Raw genomic sequence first — 16,621 nt, 5'->3', positions numbered from 1 at the left:
ATGTCGCAAAAGCAGCTCTTAAGAGGAAAGTTTATAGTGATACAAGCCTACCTCAGGAAAGAAATATCTCAAACCAAGAACCTGATCATACACCAAGCAACTAACAGAAGTCAGTAGAAGAAAAGAAGTCAAAGATCAGAGAAGAAATAATTGAAATGTAGCCTAATTCTTAAAAAGTAGAAAAGATCAATGAAAATAAGAGCTCTTGCTTTGAGAAAATTAATAAATCCTCTGTGAAACTCATCAAGAAAAAAAGAGGGACCAAATGAATAAAATCAGAAATGAAAAAGAAGCTATAACCAACACCACAGAAATAAGAGAACAATATGAACAACTGTATACCAATAAAATAAAGAACCAAGAAGTAATGGACAGATTACTAGTAATGTAGAATCTCACAAGGCTAAACCAGGAAAAATAGAAAGTGTAAAAGAGCAAGTACCAGTACTGAAATTGAATAAGTAATAAAAAAAAATTCCCAACAAACAAAACTCTGGACCAGATGGCTTCACGGGTAAATACCTACTCTCAAACTTTTCAAAAAACTGCAGCGGGAGGAATGCTTCTTAACCACCTCATCTTCTGTCTCCCCTTCTCCTCCTGCCATCAGTCCTTCCCAGGATCAGGGTCTTTTCCAATGAGCTGGCTCCTCACATTATTTACAATAGACAGGATATGGAAGCAACTTATATGTCCATCAACAGATGAAAGGATAAAAAGACATGGGTATGTGTGTGTTTACACACATACATAATGGAATACTACAGAACCATAAGCAGAAAACAAGCTTGCCATTTGCAACAACATGGATTGATGTGGAAGGTATTGTGCTTCGTGAAATAAATCAGACAGACAAATACTGCAGTTATCACTTACATGTGGGATCTCAAAAAATCTAACAAATGAATTCAACAAAACAGAAACAGATTCACAGATACAGAGAACAAACAAGTGGTTACCAGTGAGGAAAGGGCAGTTGGGAGGGGCAAGATAGGGATAAGGGATTAAGAGATATCAACTACCATGTATAAAGTAAATAAGCTACAAGGATATATTGCACAGCACAGGGAATATAGCCAATATATAATAACTTTAAACAATGTCATCTATAAACATTTTAAATCATTGTTGTACAGCTGAAACTAATAAGTCAATAGACCTCAATAGAATTTTTTAATACATCCAAATAAATCAATAATGAGATATCTCAAATGGTCTGTATGTGATAGTTCTTAATTTGGGGTAAAGAGTATTTATAATGCATGGATGCCTTACTTGGAAAGAGAAAGAAATATAATGTGTACTCCTCATCCAGATGGCTTTCTTCATTTGGGCTACGTCCATATAAAGGGAAGAGGTTAGGATTTGCTCCGTTTGCCCACAGATGACTGCCACTGATCCCTATAGATCAAGACTCCTTCAGCTCCTTCCTCTCAGAGTCAGGAGAAGCTGGGGGAGGGGGTCATAAACTAGTAACTGTTAAACACAGGATTTCTCCCCTTCTTCAGGTGAACTGATATGAAACAGGCTGACCTCACTTTGTATTAAGGAGGAGAAGGGAGTTGCTTATTTTCTTAAGGATCTAGAAAACATAAGGTCCCTTTTATAATAAAAAGTGATACAGGAATACTTCTTATTTGATCTGAAAATTGAAGTTTTTTGGTAGAGGCACTATCATACACTGTTGATGGGAATATGAATTGAACAGTTTTTTGTGGGGGCAGTGTGGTGGTATCTATCAAAATGCAAAACACACATACTGTATTTCCAGCATTGTACTACTAGGAGTCTAACCTCAGACAAATGACCAGGGTGTTCACAGCTATTTACAGGAAAACACACAGGAATAAACTAAGTGCTCACTGCTGGGGGTACTGGTTGAAAAACTACGGTACAATCATGTAATGGGAAAACAGGGTATTTCTTTGTTCTCTTCTAATGCATGAGAACTCCACCATTCCTTACTCCCTAGTTACGTGATCTGAAACATTACACTTCTCTTAAACCTGTCTAGACTTCTCCTGCAAACTCTTAAAACCTCCCAGGCTCATATTTCACTTAATATTGATCTACTGGCCGCACCTCCTCCCTCTGGGCTCAGGACTACCACTAGTACCATGAAAGCTCTGGAAGAACATTGTTTCTTTAAAACACATTTTTTTTTCTTCTCCTCCTCTATTGAATAAAAGCAGGAATCTTTAAAAGCATGCCACTTTTGGCAAATGATAAGTGAGGCTATTTCTACTGAGATGAGCTCTGGCAGGAACAAAAGATATTGTGACTCAGCAGAACTGCAGAATAACGTTAGGTCTGTGAGGCTTCCCGCTTTTCAGCACCTGACTTGCACGTGCCCTGCCTCCAAAAGGCGGCCACGGTTGGAAAACCCTGCAAACTCTCAACATTTGTTTCACGTTGAAAAAATCAAATCACAAAACACAAGCTGATGGTTACAGAAGAGGAATGACATGGGGGAGGGATAAATTAGGAATATGGAATTAACATATACCCCCCAACCAGTAATGCTGAAGAAGCTGAAGTTGAACGGTTCTATGAAGACCTACAAGACCTTTTAGAACTAACACACAAAAAAGATGTCCTTTTCATTATAGGGGACTGGAATGCAAAAGTAGGAAGTCAAGAAACACCTGGAGTAACAGGCAAATTTGGCCTTGGAATATGGAATGAAGCAGGGCAAAGACTAATAGAGTTTTGCCAAGAAAATGCACTGGTCATAACAAACACCCTCTTCCAACAACACAAGAGGACTCTACACATGGACATCACCAGAGGGTCAACACCGAAATCTGACTGATTATATTCTTTGCAGCCAAAGATGGAGAAGCTCTATACAGTCAGCAAAAACAAGACCAGGAGCTGACTGTGGCTCAGATCATGAACTCCTTATTGCCAAATTCAGACTTAAATTGAAGAAAGTAGGGAAAACCACTAGACCATTCAGGTATGACCTAAATCAAATCCCTTATGATTATACAGTGGAAGTGAGAAATAGATTTAAGGGACTAGATCTGATAGATAGAGTGCCTGATGAACTATGGACTGAGGTTCATGACATTGTACAGGAGACAGGGATCAAGACCATCCCCATGGAACAGAAATGCAAAAAAGCAAAATGGCTGTCTGGGGAGGCCTTACAAATAGCTGTGAAAAGAAGAGAAGCGAAAAGCAAAGGAGAAAAGGAAAGATATGAACATCTGAATGCAAAGTTCCAAAGAATAGCAAGAAGAGATAAGAAAGCCTTCTTCAGCGATCAATGCAAAGAAATTGAGGAAAACAACAGAATGGGAAAGACTAGGGATCTCTTCAAGAAAATCAGAGATACCAAAGGAACATTTCATGCAAAGATGAGCTCAATAAAGGACAGAAATGGTATGGACCTAACAGAAGCAGAAGATATTAAGAAGAGATGGCAAGAATACACAGAAGAACTGTACAAAAAAGATCTTCACGACCCAGATAATCACGATGGTGTGATCACTGACCTAGAGCCAGACATCCTGGAATGTGAAGTCAAGTGGGGCTTAGAAAGCATCATTACAAACACAGCTAGTGGAGGTGATGGAATTCCAGTTGAGCTATTTCAAATCCTGAAAGATGATGCTGTGAAAGTGCTGCACTCAATATGCCAGCAAATTTGGAAAACTCAGCAGTGGCCACAGGACTGGAAAAGGTCAGTTTTCATTCCAATCCCAAAGAAAGACAATGCCAAAGAATGCTCAAACTACCGCACAATTGCACTCATCTCACACGCTAGTAAAGTAATGCTCAAAATTCTCTAAGCCAGGCTTCAGCAATATGTGAACTGTGAACTTCCTGGTGTTCAAGCTGGTTTTAGAAAAGGCAGAGGAACCAGAGATCAAATTGCCAACATCCGCTGGATCATAGAAAAAGCAAGAGAGTTCCAGAAAAACATCTATTTCTGCTTTATTGACTATGCCAAAGCCTTTGACAGTGTGGATCACAATAAACTGTGGAAAATTCTGAAAGAGATGGGAATACCAGACCACCTGATCTGCCTCTTGAGAAATTTGTATGCAGGTCAAGAAGCAACAGTTAGAACTGGACATGGAACAACAGACTGGTTCCAAATAGGAAAAGGAGTTTGTCAAGGCTGTATATTGTCACCCTGTTTATTTAACTTATATGCAGAGTACATCATGAGAAATGCTGGACTGGAAGAAACACAAGCTGGAATCAAGATTGCCAGGAGAAATATCAATAACCTCAGATATGCAGATGATACCACCCTTATGGCAGAAAGTGAAGAGGAACTCAAAAGCCTCTTGATGAAAGTGAAAGTGGAGAGTGAAAAAGTTGGCTTAAAGCTCAACAATCACAAAACGAAGATCATGGCATCCGGTCCCACCACTTCATGGGAAATAGATGGGGAAACAGTGGAAACAGTGTCAGACTTTATTTTTTGGGGCTCCAAAATCACTGCAGATGGTGACTGCAACCATGAAATTAAAAGACACTTACTCCTTGGAAGGAAAGTTATGACCAACCTAGATAGCATATTCAAAAGCAGAGACATTACTTTGCCAACAAAGGTTCGTCTAGTCAAGGCTATGGTTTTTCCTGTGGTCATGTATGGATGTGAGAGTTGGACTGTGAAGAAGGCTGAGCGCTGAAGAATTGATGCTTTTGAACTGTGGTGTTGGAGAAGACTCTTGAGAGTCCCTTGGACTGCAAGGAGATCCAACCAGTCCATTCTGAAGGAGATCAGCCCTGGGATTTCTTTGGAAGGAATGATGCTAAAGCTGAAACTCCAGTACTTTGGCCACCTCATGCGAAGAGTTGACTCATTGGAAAAGACTCTGATGCTGGGAGGGATTGGGGGCAGGAGGAGAAGGGGACGACAGAGGATGAGATGGCTGGATGGCATCACTGACTTGATGGACGTGAGTCTGAGTGAACTCCAGGAGTTGGTGATGGACAGGGAGGCCTGGCATGCTGCGATTCATGGGGTCGCAAAGAGTCGGACACGACTGAGCGACTGATCTGATCTGATATATAAAATAAACAAGGATTTGCTGTATAGCACAGGGAACTATATTCAATATCTTGTTAACCTACAGTGGAAAAGAATCAGAAGATATGTGTATGAGTTATACATATATAAATAATAATCATTTTGCTGTATACCTGAAACTAACATAATATTGTAAATCAACTATTTCAATCAAAAACAAAAACAAAAATCAAAATCAAAATCAAAAACAAAAACCCAAAATACACCTCTTCTGAGAACTTGAGAACTGCATCTTAAAGAAGGTTTGGAATTTAATGCTTCATCAAACTTTTTAGAACCGCATGCATCCATACTGGAGGAGATTATATTTTGCCATTGGACAGCATCAAGAGAACTTGACAAACTTTGAAGATAACTCTGATTTCTCTTCAGAATTTCCCCCATACCTCTGTTCAGTTTTAAATCTCTGGAATATTGAAAATAGCTTATATCTTTAAAAAGATTATCAAGTGAAGCATTTATGTTGGCTTACCCTTTTCTTTGACAAAATCCTTTTGCACCTCTGGAATTAGGAAACTGTAAACCAACTCGGCCACGATCTCCTCTGACTGAAGCTGAGTTCGACTAAAAAATGAGAACATATTAAAAGTGTTTCCTTTGCTGCCTTGCTTGAGCTACCGATTTATACTTGGATCCTCCTTGTGTGCATAAGGAGCTCCACTGCTCAGATCCTACGACTGCCTTTTCCTTGAGTGATCTGAAATAGCACATTCCTGGTGAGTTTCCTTAACTCCATGGAAAATCCAAATTTGTCCTTTACTTCCCCTGCCTCCCAGGAAAGGAGTGTTAAGAAACATAATTTATACATGGAAGCCAAAAACCTTGAGGTGATATCCAAGTAAAATTGGACATACTCACATTTCTTTCAAGCTTTGTGATATTCTAAAAGTAAGAAATATGAAAGTGATCCAGACTGCAGAGGATAACCGAAAATTCTATTCCCAGTGTGTGGCTCCTGCCATACATAGGCTGCCGTTAAAGCATACTGAAGCGTGAGTTAGTTATTTGTTTCTCCTTGGTGGTGAAATCTTAGGCTCTTGAAAAACACACATGAATAACAGCAAAGGGGCTGTCCATCCCACCATCTGTCCCCTTGATACACACCGGCTTTCCATTTCATAAGCAATGTCATTGATTTCCTCAGCCATCTTCTCTATTTCCGCCCTGGCTTGTTCTTCTGCAGTATTCTCTTCAGTGTTCAGTATTATGTCCTCCAGATAGGAAGTTACGGTGCTTTGGTGAACTTTAATCACCTGCAAAAGTCCCAAATACTCCAGCTACTCAGAAAAGGAATGCCACTACCATAATCAAGACAAGAAAAATGCACAAACATTGGCCGACATTTTTAGCATGTCTATTTCATTTATCAAGTCAATAGTCCCTGCACTGTACATTCCTTTAAAAACAAAAAAACAAAACTGTAGTCCATTTCTAATTCACCTGTATCTACTCATTCTGGGCAGACTCTACATATTTGGCTCATTTTAGAATTATGGGTCTCAATTTGGGGTGGGTAATACAAAACACTGCAAAAAGATCACAGGCTTAACTCAGGAACTCTGTTTTAGGTCCTGGCTTTTTTCTTACCAGCAGTGTGACTTGGTCAAGCTACCTAACTGTGGCAGAGGCTAAGACATACACAACATCCTTTCTCTCCTTCCTCTTAAAGGATTCTTAAAGCGAAAGACCTAGCTTATTTTTTTCTCTCATTTCTCATGTCATGGGGACAAAATGCAGGAGGCACCAGTCATCTTAAACTGCCGTGAGGGTCACGCCCTAGGGACAGAAAAGCAGAAATCTAGAAGGATTCTGGGTCTCTGATGAATTTTTTTAAACTATCATATCAGTCCTGGACTGCTTCTTTTTAAAGCTTTCTGAAATTGTGAAATAGAATATACATTTAGAAAAGTGCAGAGCACATAAATGTACAGTGTAATGAATTCTGGTCAAGCCACTGGTAGTATCCCAGAGGTCACAGTGGGTTCCATCTGACCACAGCTCATTTCCATTCTCATAAGTTTATGGTAGACTTCATTTTCTTTAGAGTTTTGCTCAAGATTTCAGTCATAAATACAATTTAGTTTTGCCTGTTTGATAGGTAGATACACAGGAAGTATCAAAAACAGCAAGGGTGTCATACTTTGTTCTCTATGTAGTCTCAACAGATTTTGAGCTTTGGGGGATAAGAGTACTTTCTATTTAATGTCTAAATATTTCTTTATAGCTGAGATAATGCTTGGGACTCAGTAACAACTTAGTACCTGTTTCTTGACTGGTGCTGCAGCAGGACTCTGAATATGAAATGTTTACTGTGTACCTGTGAAATACCAAGTCCATATCCTTGAATCCCTGTGCCTTCCTTATGGGAGAGACCCAGTGACCATAGTTTAATATGGTATCAGCCAACCAACCAACATATATTTTCTCAATGCCTATTATGTACAGAGGGCTATGCTGGTGCTGCGGAAGGCACAAGGGATATACAACATGCCTGCTACCATGGAGACCACAATCTTATTCAGGAGACAAATCACACCTAGAACAGAGCAATTAGACAGCTGAGTCTTGTTCAGAGGTGGGAAGTTTAATGGGGTCTACTTCTAACAATATATGTACTTGTGTGTTTACATACATCTTTATAAATGTGTGTTTGTGGACACATTTGTGCTTGTATGTGCATAAGTGAGTAAAGGAAACGTTCGGGTGGCTATATGTGTGTCTATGTGCTCCTCCACATCTTTGCTAATACTGTGCTCATGGCGTTATGATGTGCTCATGGGGTTATGTTTGTGAATGTGTCTTCATGTATGCACATGAAGTGTATATGAGTTTAAATATGAGTCTATGACTATGTTTCTCAATATATGTTATTTTTCTGGAAATTTACTAATGTGTACATTTCTGGGTTTTGGTATATTTATGTGCATGCAAGCATACTTATCTGTGAAAGGATCATATGATGGAAGATAGGAAATTTAAATGATGCATGGGGGCATCCCTAGATGGATACATTCTTTACATGAATGATCCTTAAATCAGGCCAGAAGGGTCATTTAACCCTTTCATGCCCCTCCCAGACGTGCTGGCATTTCCTGGGGCTGTTCCCATCTAGAAGACACCTTCCTAGAAGTCTTTCACCAGTATCTTCCTTTCCATATTTCTGAGTATAGTGGTTCTTTTGTCTCTCTCCTTTTATTCTCACTCCCAACTGGTTCTTCCCATCCCAGTTGGTTTTTCCTTAGTGATTTCAGTAGGGGACAGTAAGTTCTCATTTGCTAAAAATTGCTAAATCTCAGTAATTCTATTTAAAGAAAAGCTGTCAGGATGACAGGAAACTAGAATATGAATTATTATTATAGGCTGTTTGACAGCAGAGATGATCCTCCACTCCAATTAAAAAGCTGAACTTTTTACAAAAGCTGACAATATACAACCTGCAAGTTTTTAAGTTGTATAGAAGATGGAAAATCTTTAATTTTAATCAATGTTTTAATTAGAAAAAACAGCAAATACTATTTATGAATCAATCCTAATTCCCTGGGAATTGGGTAAATCCTTAAAATCATAGATCAAATAAGAAAACCTCAAGTTGACATAGCATTATTTTTTCTTACCCGAGGAGCTCAAAAGTATCCATATTTACAATTCAGATAGCCTCCTGGACAGGAATTTTTTGTTTTTTTAAATTGGCACTTTTTAAAAAAGGTTGGCACTTTCTGTCTTTCCCATCTGGCCCAAGGGAGACTCACACAGTCTTTGCTTTGACATATTCTGGGTGTGCTGGCCGCCCACGCAGCCTCTTCTGTGCTCAAACCCCTCAGCCTGCCCAGCTTCCACCTCTGCATTCCTGGGGGTCAGACACCCTAACTGAAAGAACACACATCAAGCTCCCCAAGAAAGGGGACATATGCCCCCCAAACTCCAGGTGGCGGGGAGGGGGCGCAGGTATTAGTCACAGCACAGCTCCCTTAAAAGAAATCTTCCTCACAAATCCCCTCCAATATTATCACTTGAGCTTTTGCATTCTTGATGAGGGCAAGAGTGCTTTGAGATATTATTGGTTCCTCAGATTTCCTCTGAGTTTGCATCTGGGTCAGTCTGGAATTTCACATCTGCTGGGTCTTGGTCAGAATTCTAATTTACCAGCCTGGTATTCCTAACTCCCACGTTTGTATCTTTAGTCAAAAAATCTCTTCTAAATTCCACCTTATATATTCATTTGCTGAAATGACACCTCTACCAAGATGTCTCAAACTAATGTAAATCAAACTCCTGATTCCACCCCGGCCCCAAACCTATTCCGCCCTCAGCTTTCCTGCCTCGGAAAACAACCGTCATCTCCCTACTCACTGACACCGGAAACTGGACTTTATACTTGACTTCACCCTATTTCTCACTCCGGCCTAAGTTAGTTCATCAGCCTCCTTTCAGGTCCCTTATTTCCACCCTGTCCTCCCTCCAACCTGTTCATACAACAAGTACCCCCAGTGACCTCGGTAAAAATGTGTCACTGGGCCCCATTTGTTTCCCTCATGAAACACCACATTTTCTTATTCTACCCTTATTTGCATGTTATATAGGATTTAAGCTCCAGGAGAGAAGGGGCCATGCCTATATTTCCCTCCAGAGTACCCCACAACGCCTTTACATACTGCTGGGCATATCCTAGGAACCCAATACATTATCTGTTGAAGACAATTAAAAATGAAGGCCATCTCCTATCTTGAGGTTCCTTGGGTTTGACTCGGCTCCTTACAAACGGCTTCCTTATGATGTCCCCACTTGCCTCCTTAAATATCTGGTCCTCCTCCTGCAGGCGCCTCTGCTCCACCTGGCGTCGGCCACTCTCTTCAGCTTCGCGCATCCGGCGCTGCCGCTCGGCCAGCATGGCCAAGGCGTGGACCCGCCTCTCCTCCTGCAGTCTCACCAGCTCTTTGGACAAGAAGTCAAACATGTCCGCCAGCACCCTTCCTTCCAGTCCAGCCAAATGGTTTTCAACCAGAGACACCTTAAAAATAATAATATGACTATGAGGATACAGATTCCACTAAGAAGTGTGATTCATCAGGAGGGATGTTAGATTACCCTCAACAGTCACTTCCCTTTCAGGACGCAACGGTTTTACTAGGAAAACTTACGATACAAACTTAGACTTGAGAAAGCAGATTGTTCAGCAATGGATGATAGTTTAGCAAAACATTAATTAGCATCCACACAATTTTTTTTTTCCTTTCAATTTTATCCAGAAGGTAGAGTGCTATGTCTCCCCAGACATGAAGGCAAATGTCAAGGTTTTGATTAAAAGATAATACTGGAGTTCAAAAAAATAGAATCTCCTAGAAATTCACTCACGATACCTTTTAATTTTTCAATGCTTGGTCCTTTAACACCAAGTTTGGGGAATTTTCAAGCTTTTCAGTAACATGAAAGTAGAAAACCTTGGTACTTTTTTATTAATTTAAGTAACTTCAAAGTCATTAAGAACTGCCTTTGAAACAGAGTAGGAAATAAGCCTACATGTCTATGTAGTCACTGAGGTAGATAGGGGCCCAGAGTTCTTGGCCAGGAATGAGCTACAGTGTTTATTTACGGATCCCTCTGTCCTGGCTTTGGCACAATGAGAATAAAAGTGTTTAAGAAGACTGTAGTGTGTTCCTGCTTCTAGCCTCAGTGGTAAGGAGGAAAGGCTCTTCTCCCAGACACTTGCTGCTCTCACACTGACGATTCCCCTTGATATAAGAGAGGGAGAAAATGAGAGGATCAGCACTGCTATAGGTATGCGAGACGCCCACTGCCCCAGATGCCGGCATCCCACAGGTGCAGCCAGGAGCAGCCGAAGGTAAACAGGGCGAGTCTGTGGCTATGTGACAGCTCTTCCCATTAATTCCTCCCTTAGCTCTTAGCTGTCCTCATGTCTATCAGTCAAGTATTTATCCACTAAATGGGACAGATGAATTAAAAACTCTGGATTGTCTTAGCTGTAGCTGCTCAAGTCTATAATCAGAAACCTTGAAGGGGCTGAAACAGGTGTTCTTGCACCCAGGTCCTGGGCATTCCATTGCCTGAGCATTCTGCTCTCTCTCTGAACAGATATGCAGCTCGTCTCCATCATTTCCAGGGCTCCAGGGCCCCCAGATTCAGAGACTCCAGCGACTACATTCTCCTCTTCCTTCTCTGGTCCCTTGGCTGGGTCTCACCATCTGTGGCTTTCTTCCTCCCTCCCCCAAACCAGCCCCCGTCACTCAGAGAGCACTCCCAGCCCTGCTGTCACATGAAGGGAGCACAGAGGTGCTCGCTCCAGAGCTGCTGACCATTTGTGCCCAGTTCACAGCACGAGAGCTGTGTGTGTCACTAAAGGTGGGTAATATTAACTTTGCTGTACATCTACTTTCTTACAACACTTTGCAAATTGATTCTTTTCACATTGATTTACAGATAAGTGGGAGAGACAGTAAAAGTATATCTCCACTTCAGTCAACGTTAAATACTGTGTATATACACACAAATACCAGCAGAAAGTAGGAAACACATTTACAGTTGTTGGGTTAGACCTGCAATCACCAGCTACTGTCAGTCACACAGATCTCAGAGGACCCGATGAAAGTCACAGAATAACATATTAACATATTTAATGTGCAGTTTAAGGAGCACGAGCTATGTACATCTCCAAACTCATTCATGAGTGTGGACAGTTTTAAAAATCTCATTTCTCACTTTTTCTTATTGCTTTCAGTATTTATTCATTCTACTTAGCTTTCACTGAAATATAATAGAGTCACCAAATATTTAAGGAAAATTGGAAAAGAAAACCTTTTAAAATAGTGAAGCTTTTTTTCTTTCCTTTTCGCAAATTTAAAAAAAAAAAGCATATTCAACTCAGAGAGGATACAGTCCATTCAAATTGTGGACTGTAGCATCACTGGTGAAAAATGCTGGGATTGTGGGGGGTGTTTCTCTTACATCATTTCATCTGTTGTTACTATACTGTTGTTTGCACAATAATAAAAATCACAGGTGAAAATGGGACAAGAAAGGAGAGGAAAGAACCTTGTGCTCGTGCAAGTTCCTCTGCCGCTGTAGGGCCAGGGTCACCTGCTTCTCGGCTTTCTTCACCAGCCTGTCATCTTCTTGCAGTGCGTGGCTGGTGCGCAGCTCCTGGATCAACTCCAGTCGCTTCTCTTTCCCTTCAAACATCTGTATCAAATCAAATCAGAGAGACCCGCAAATCAGCATTGCCAGTGCAGGCACCAGGCCTTGCAGGCCGGGACTGACGAGGCACTCATGAATCGCGGGTTCTGCTCCGCCATGCAGGGCCACGGACCAGGTGTATGCACCGAGCTGGGCATCAGCCCTGTTTTCTGCTCCTCCAGCTGTTCAGGCAGACAAGGAACTCAGCTACCCATTAACCGCTGACTGAATTTCTTAAAATGCCTCTCAAAGACAAGGTGACAACTCTAGGGTCATGTTAAGAAACTGGAACCTTCCCTTCATTTCCTGGCTCTTCCCCAAAGAAGCCTGGGGGTGGTATTTTTCATTGTTGTTTTTCTTTGCTGAGAAATCTGCTCCTGGTCTGGAATACACGACCTGCTGTCTGAACTTCACTGTGGCGTTTCTCCTGCGGAAATACTGGCAGGAGGATGGGGAATAGCGCTGAACACAAGACGCCCATCCAGCCTCCCTGGACTGACTCACCATAACTGAGTCTCTTAAGAGTTATAGCTGCCTGGGGAAGAAAAAATGTTTTAGCTGAGGCTTTACATCAGTCCCTTTTTAAGCTTAAGAAGCACAGTGATCTGACTAAGGCTTTACGATCAGGAAGACCAGAGTTGAATTTGCTGGCAGTTAACATAATCCCACTCAGGCTCATATTACTCACCTGTAAAATGGGTAACTGATTAAAAAAAATGTGCTGATCTATGTAAAGCAAAGAATATATAATGTGAGCATACAGTAAGAGTTCAAAACTATAGTTATTTATTTACTTAGCTATTTCATTTGTTATTCATGCATTGCTAGCTAATATGCAAACTCAGATTATTATGACTGTGGAAAATTAGAGAATCCACTTGGTTTGTGATGCTTAATAGTCAAAACTCATGTATGAAAACTGCTGGATTCAGCAATTCCATGGAAGACATTAGCTTCACACTGCCTTGGTTACACACAGGAAACAGCAGGCGGCTCCTTTCTCTCCTTGATACTGTGCCACTCACTTGGGCCAGCTATGGCAGTAAAAGGGAAGGAGTAGGTAACTCAACAGCATAGTTCCACAGGACAGCAGGCTGTGGGAGGCAATTCACCCCACGGAAACAAGCACGGGTGCACTCTCTGAATCTAGTCTCAAAGGAGAAGAACGGGGCCAGGGGTCCACCCTACACACCATGTTTTGAACAACTCTGCCCCGGAGCAACTTTTGAAGGTAGATCACAGCCATTTCTATATCTTCTTCTTCCTAAAAAAACAGAGAGAGAACGAAGCAGCTTGAGAACTGCAGCAGTTGCTATCAAACACTTTTTTGAAGATTTATATCTAGCAAAAAAGCTAGACATCAGAAGGATTTAAAGAGAAACAAAAAATCATTCTTCTTTGAACATATAGGACTTTAAACATGACATTAAAGTATTGTCAAAATTCATTATATTTTTCATGATAAGATATCACTGGTAAACTATATCAAAAGCAAAAAATTCACCCACTGTCGTGCTATCCTTACAAATTAAGCCATTTTCATTTTTTCTATATTCCTTTCCAACAATATCTTTCTTGAAGCAATAGGTATTGCTAATAACATCCCTTTTGCAATAGTTTTTTTTTTTTTTTCATGTTTAATTATGAGACAAAGAATACAGGCTTCCCTGGTGGGACAGTGGTAAAGAATCTACCTGTCAATGCAGGAGATGCAGGAGACAAGGGTTTGATCCTTGGGTTGGGAAGATACCCTGGAGAAGGAAATGGCAACCCTCTCCAGTATTCTTGTCAGGGAAATCCCATGGACAGAGGAACCTGGCAGGCTACAGTCCATGGGGTTGCAAAGGTCAGACACAACTTAGTGATTGAGCATGAAAATGAGGCAAAGAATGCAGATGGGGTATACTGGAGTCAAAAATGAGGTGCTTTTCACAAGAATTTAGTTAAACTGGTAAAATCAGAATATAATGGACAAAATCAGCAATCTACAAAAATCACCTTAAATAAATATGTGTAAAAGCAAAAAGAGCAGAGTCTACAAATTTAATTAAAGCCCCTCTGAATGCAAAAGACATCAGTAGTGGAATCAATGGCATTAACACTTGTGAAAGACATGTTAACCACAGGCAGCGGTCAGCACAAAGTCTCGAAAAGAGGATGCTGCCCAGAAGCGCATTGCGGCCAGTCAGCAGGAGCATTCCCACCCCTCCAGAGATCTCAGAGCCATTGGAGGTGCTAGTGAGATCTCCCAAAGCACAACCTTATATGCAGTTTGGCTTTGTGTGAGAACTTCCCCGTGTTGGGAGAGAACAAGCTGACCTCCCGAGAGCAACATCCTGGTATACCAGGCAGTTAATGGTTCTCTCTGTAAAGTATGTTGTTGTTGTTCAGTTGCTAAGTTGTGTCAACTCTTTGCGACCCCATGGACTGCAGAATGCCAGGCTCCTGTCCTTCACCATCTCCCAGAGTTTGCTCAAACTCATGTCCAATGAGTTGGTGATGCTGTCTAACTATCTCATCCTTTGCTGCCCCCTTCTCCTTTTGGCTTCAATCTTTCATACATCAGGGTCTTTCCCAATGACTTCGCTCTTTGCATCAGGTGGCCAAAGTATTGGAGTTTTAACTTTAGCATCAGTCCTGCCAATGAATATTCAGAGTTTATTTCCTTTAGGACAGACAGGTTTGATCTCTGTGCAGTCCAAGGGACTCTCAAGAGTCTTTTCCAGCACCATAATGCAAAAGCATCAATTCTTCAGTGCTCAACCTTCTTTATGGTTTAACTTTCACATCCGTACATGACTACTAGAAAAGCCATAGCTTTGACCATACATAACAAATTTGCAAATTTGTGGCATCTCCAGCAGTTTCTTGTGAGTTTTCTGAGTCAGTCCTTTAAATCCTAACCAACTCTGGGAATGCTTACCAAACTGAGTGTGGGGCCCTGAGAAGGTAAGGCACAGCCCTGGAGTCAGAGTGAGCTCTCTGGCCAATCTTAACCCAGAAGCTGGCCTGTCTTGATGATTCCTTGCTAATTCCAGCTATCATCAACCACTTCATGTGGCAATACAGTTACAGTATCTGACCATCATTCTATCTTCTTATTTGACGTACATCAGGATTACCTTCTGAAGCCTATTTTTCTTGGGAAGATTTCATTCTTTGTGTTTTTATTCTTGAAAAGGACTGGGTTTAGATTTCATTTTGCTTTTTTTTCTGTGACCATTTGAAATATAAGGATAAAGGAAATGTAATTCAGATCTTGGGAAATGAACATGGTCATATTAGGTTTGTTTTTAACCCAAACTATCTGGAGAACAAACAGATAGCGAAGCTGAATTTAGCTTTTCAAATTAAAAAAGCCTCAAACTTACATTGGAACTCATCTCCAGGGTTGGAGTTGGAAGTCGAGGTTGAGGTACTGGCTTTCTTTGAAGAAAACGCATAGGTTTCTTTGCTTCAAAATCCTTATTCTTCTTTTCCAACAGTGCCTGAAATAATACCAGTGTCTGACAATGATATGTCGATATATGTTCATCAACTGTAACAACTGTACTGCTCTGGTGGTGGATATTGATAATGGGGGAGGTTATACATATGTGGGAATAAGAAAGTATCTCCACTTTCCTCTTAATTTAGCTGTGAATCTAAAATTGTTCTGAAAAGTGAAGTCTTTAAAAAAAAAATCAGTGGCATTTCTTACATTTGTATTTTTTCCTACTACCAGATCAGTTAGAAACAATGTTCCCTATGGCCATGCTAGGACAGTTTGAGAAAGTACAAACCAGGGTGCACCTATGATCTTCCATGAATAGTTAACCACTAAACAAGCATGAAACATTCTGGGTGTATCCATTTTAATCAAAAGTTTTGGAGACTTTAAAAATGTTTTTGAGTTTTTAAAAGGTTCTGTGATGTGTGTATGCAAGCAAATCCCCCAACTTCTGTTCTTCCACATAAGCTAATCTGCTGTTTTAAATGACTGCCTGGGGCAATAGAAAATTGTCCTGTGCAGTGTCTGACTAAAACATTTAGTATATTTTACTGCCTTTGACTGTGTGGATCACAATAAACTGTGGAAAATTCTGTAAGAAATGGGAATACCGGACTACCTGATCTGCCTCTTGAGAAATTTGTATGCAGGTCAGGAAGCAACAGTTAGAACTGGACATGGAACAACAGACTGGTTCCAAAGAGGAAAAGGAGTACATCAAAGCTGTATATTGTCACCCTGTTTATTTAACTTATATGCAGAGTACATCATGAGAAATGCTGGACTGGAAGAAACACAAGCTGGAATCAAGATTGCCGGGAGAAATATCAATAACCTCAGATATGCAGATGACACCACCCTCATGGCAGAAAGTGAAGAGGAACTCAAAAGCC

The 16,621-nt window shown here is 40.8% G+C and overlaps 1 protein-coding gene across 2 annotated transcripts in view; it reads right to left on the bottom strand.

The window, feature by feature from the left end:
- CFAP91 (cilia and flagella associated protein 91) overlaps positions 1-16,621 on the bottom strand; it is a 94,642-nt gene that overhangs the window by 16,076 nt on the left and 61,945 nt on the right. For both annotated transcript variants that reach the window (XM_005905443.2, XM_070369946.1), the window contains exons 11-16: positions 15,610-15,726; positions 13,431-13,502; positions 12,098-12,244; positions 9,837-10,058; positions 6,155-6,303; positions 5,523-5,614 (exon numbers count right to left, since the gene is read on the bottom strand). In XM_005905443.2, the coding sequence (XP_005905505.2) occupies positions 5,523-5,614; positions 6,155-6,303; positions 9,837-10,058; positions 12,098-12,244; positions 13,431-13,502; positions 15,610-15,726 (799 nt within the window). The remainder of the gene's footprint in view (positions 1-5,522; positions 5,615-6,154; positions 6,304-9,836; positions 10,059-12,097; positions 12,245-13,430; positions 13,503-15,609; positions 15,727-16,621) is intronic.

This window comes from Bos mutus, chromosome 1 (genome assembly GCF_027580195.1).
Source record: "Bos mutus isolate GX-2022 chromosome 1, NWIPB_WYAK_1.1, whole genome shotgun sequence".
NCBI classification, from domain to species: domain Eukaryota; kingdom Metazoa; phylum Chordata; class Mammalia; order Artiodactyla; family Bovidae; genus Bos; species Bos mutus.
This window is presented reverse-complemented; position numbering and strand designations above follow the sequence as displayed.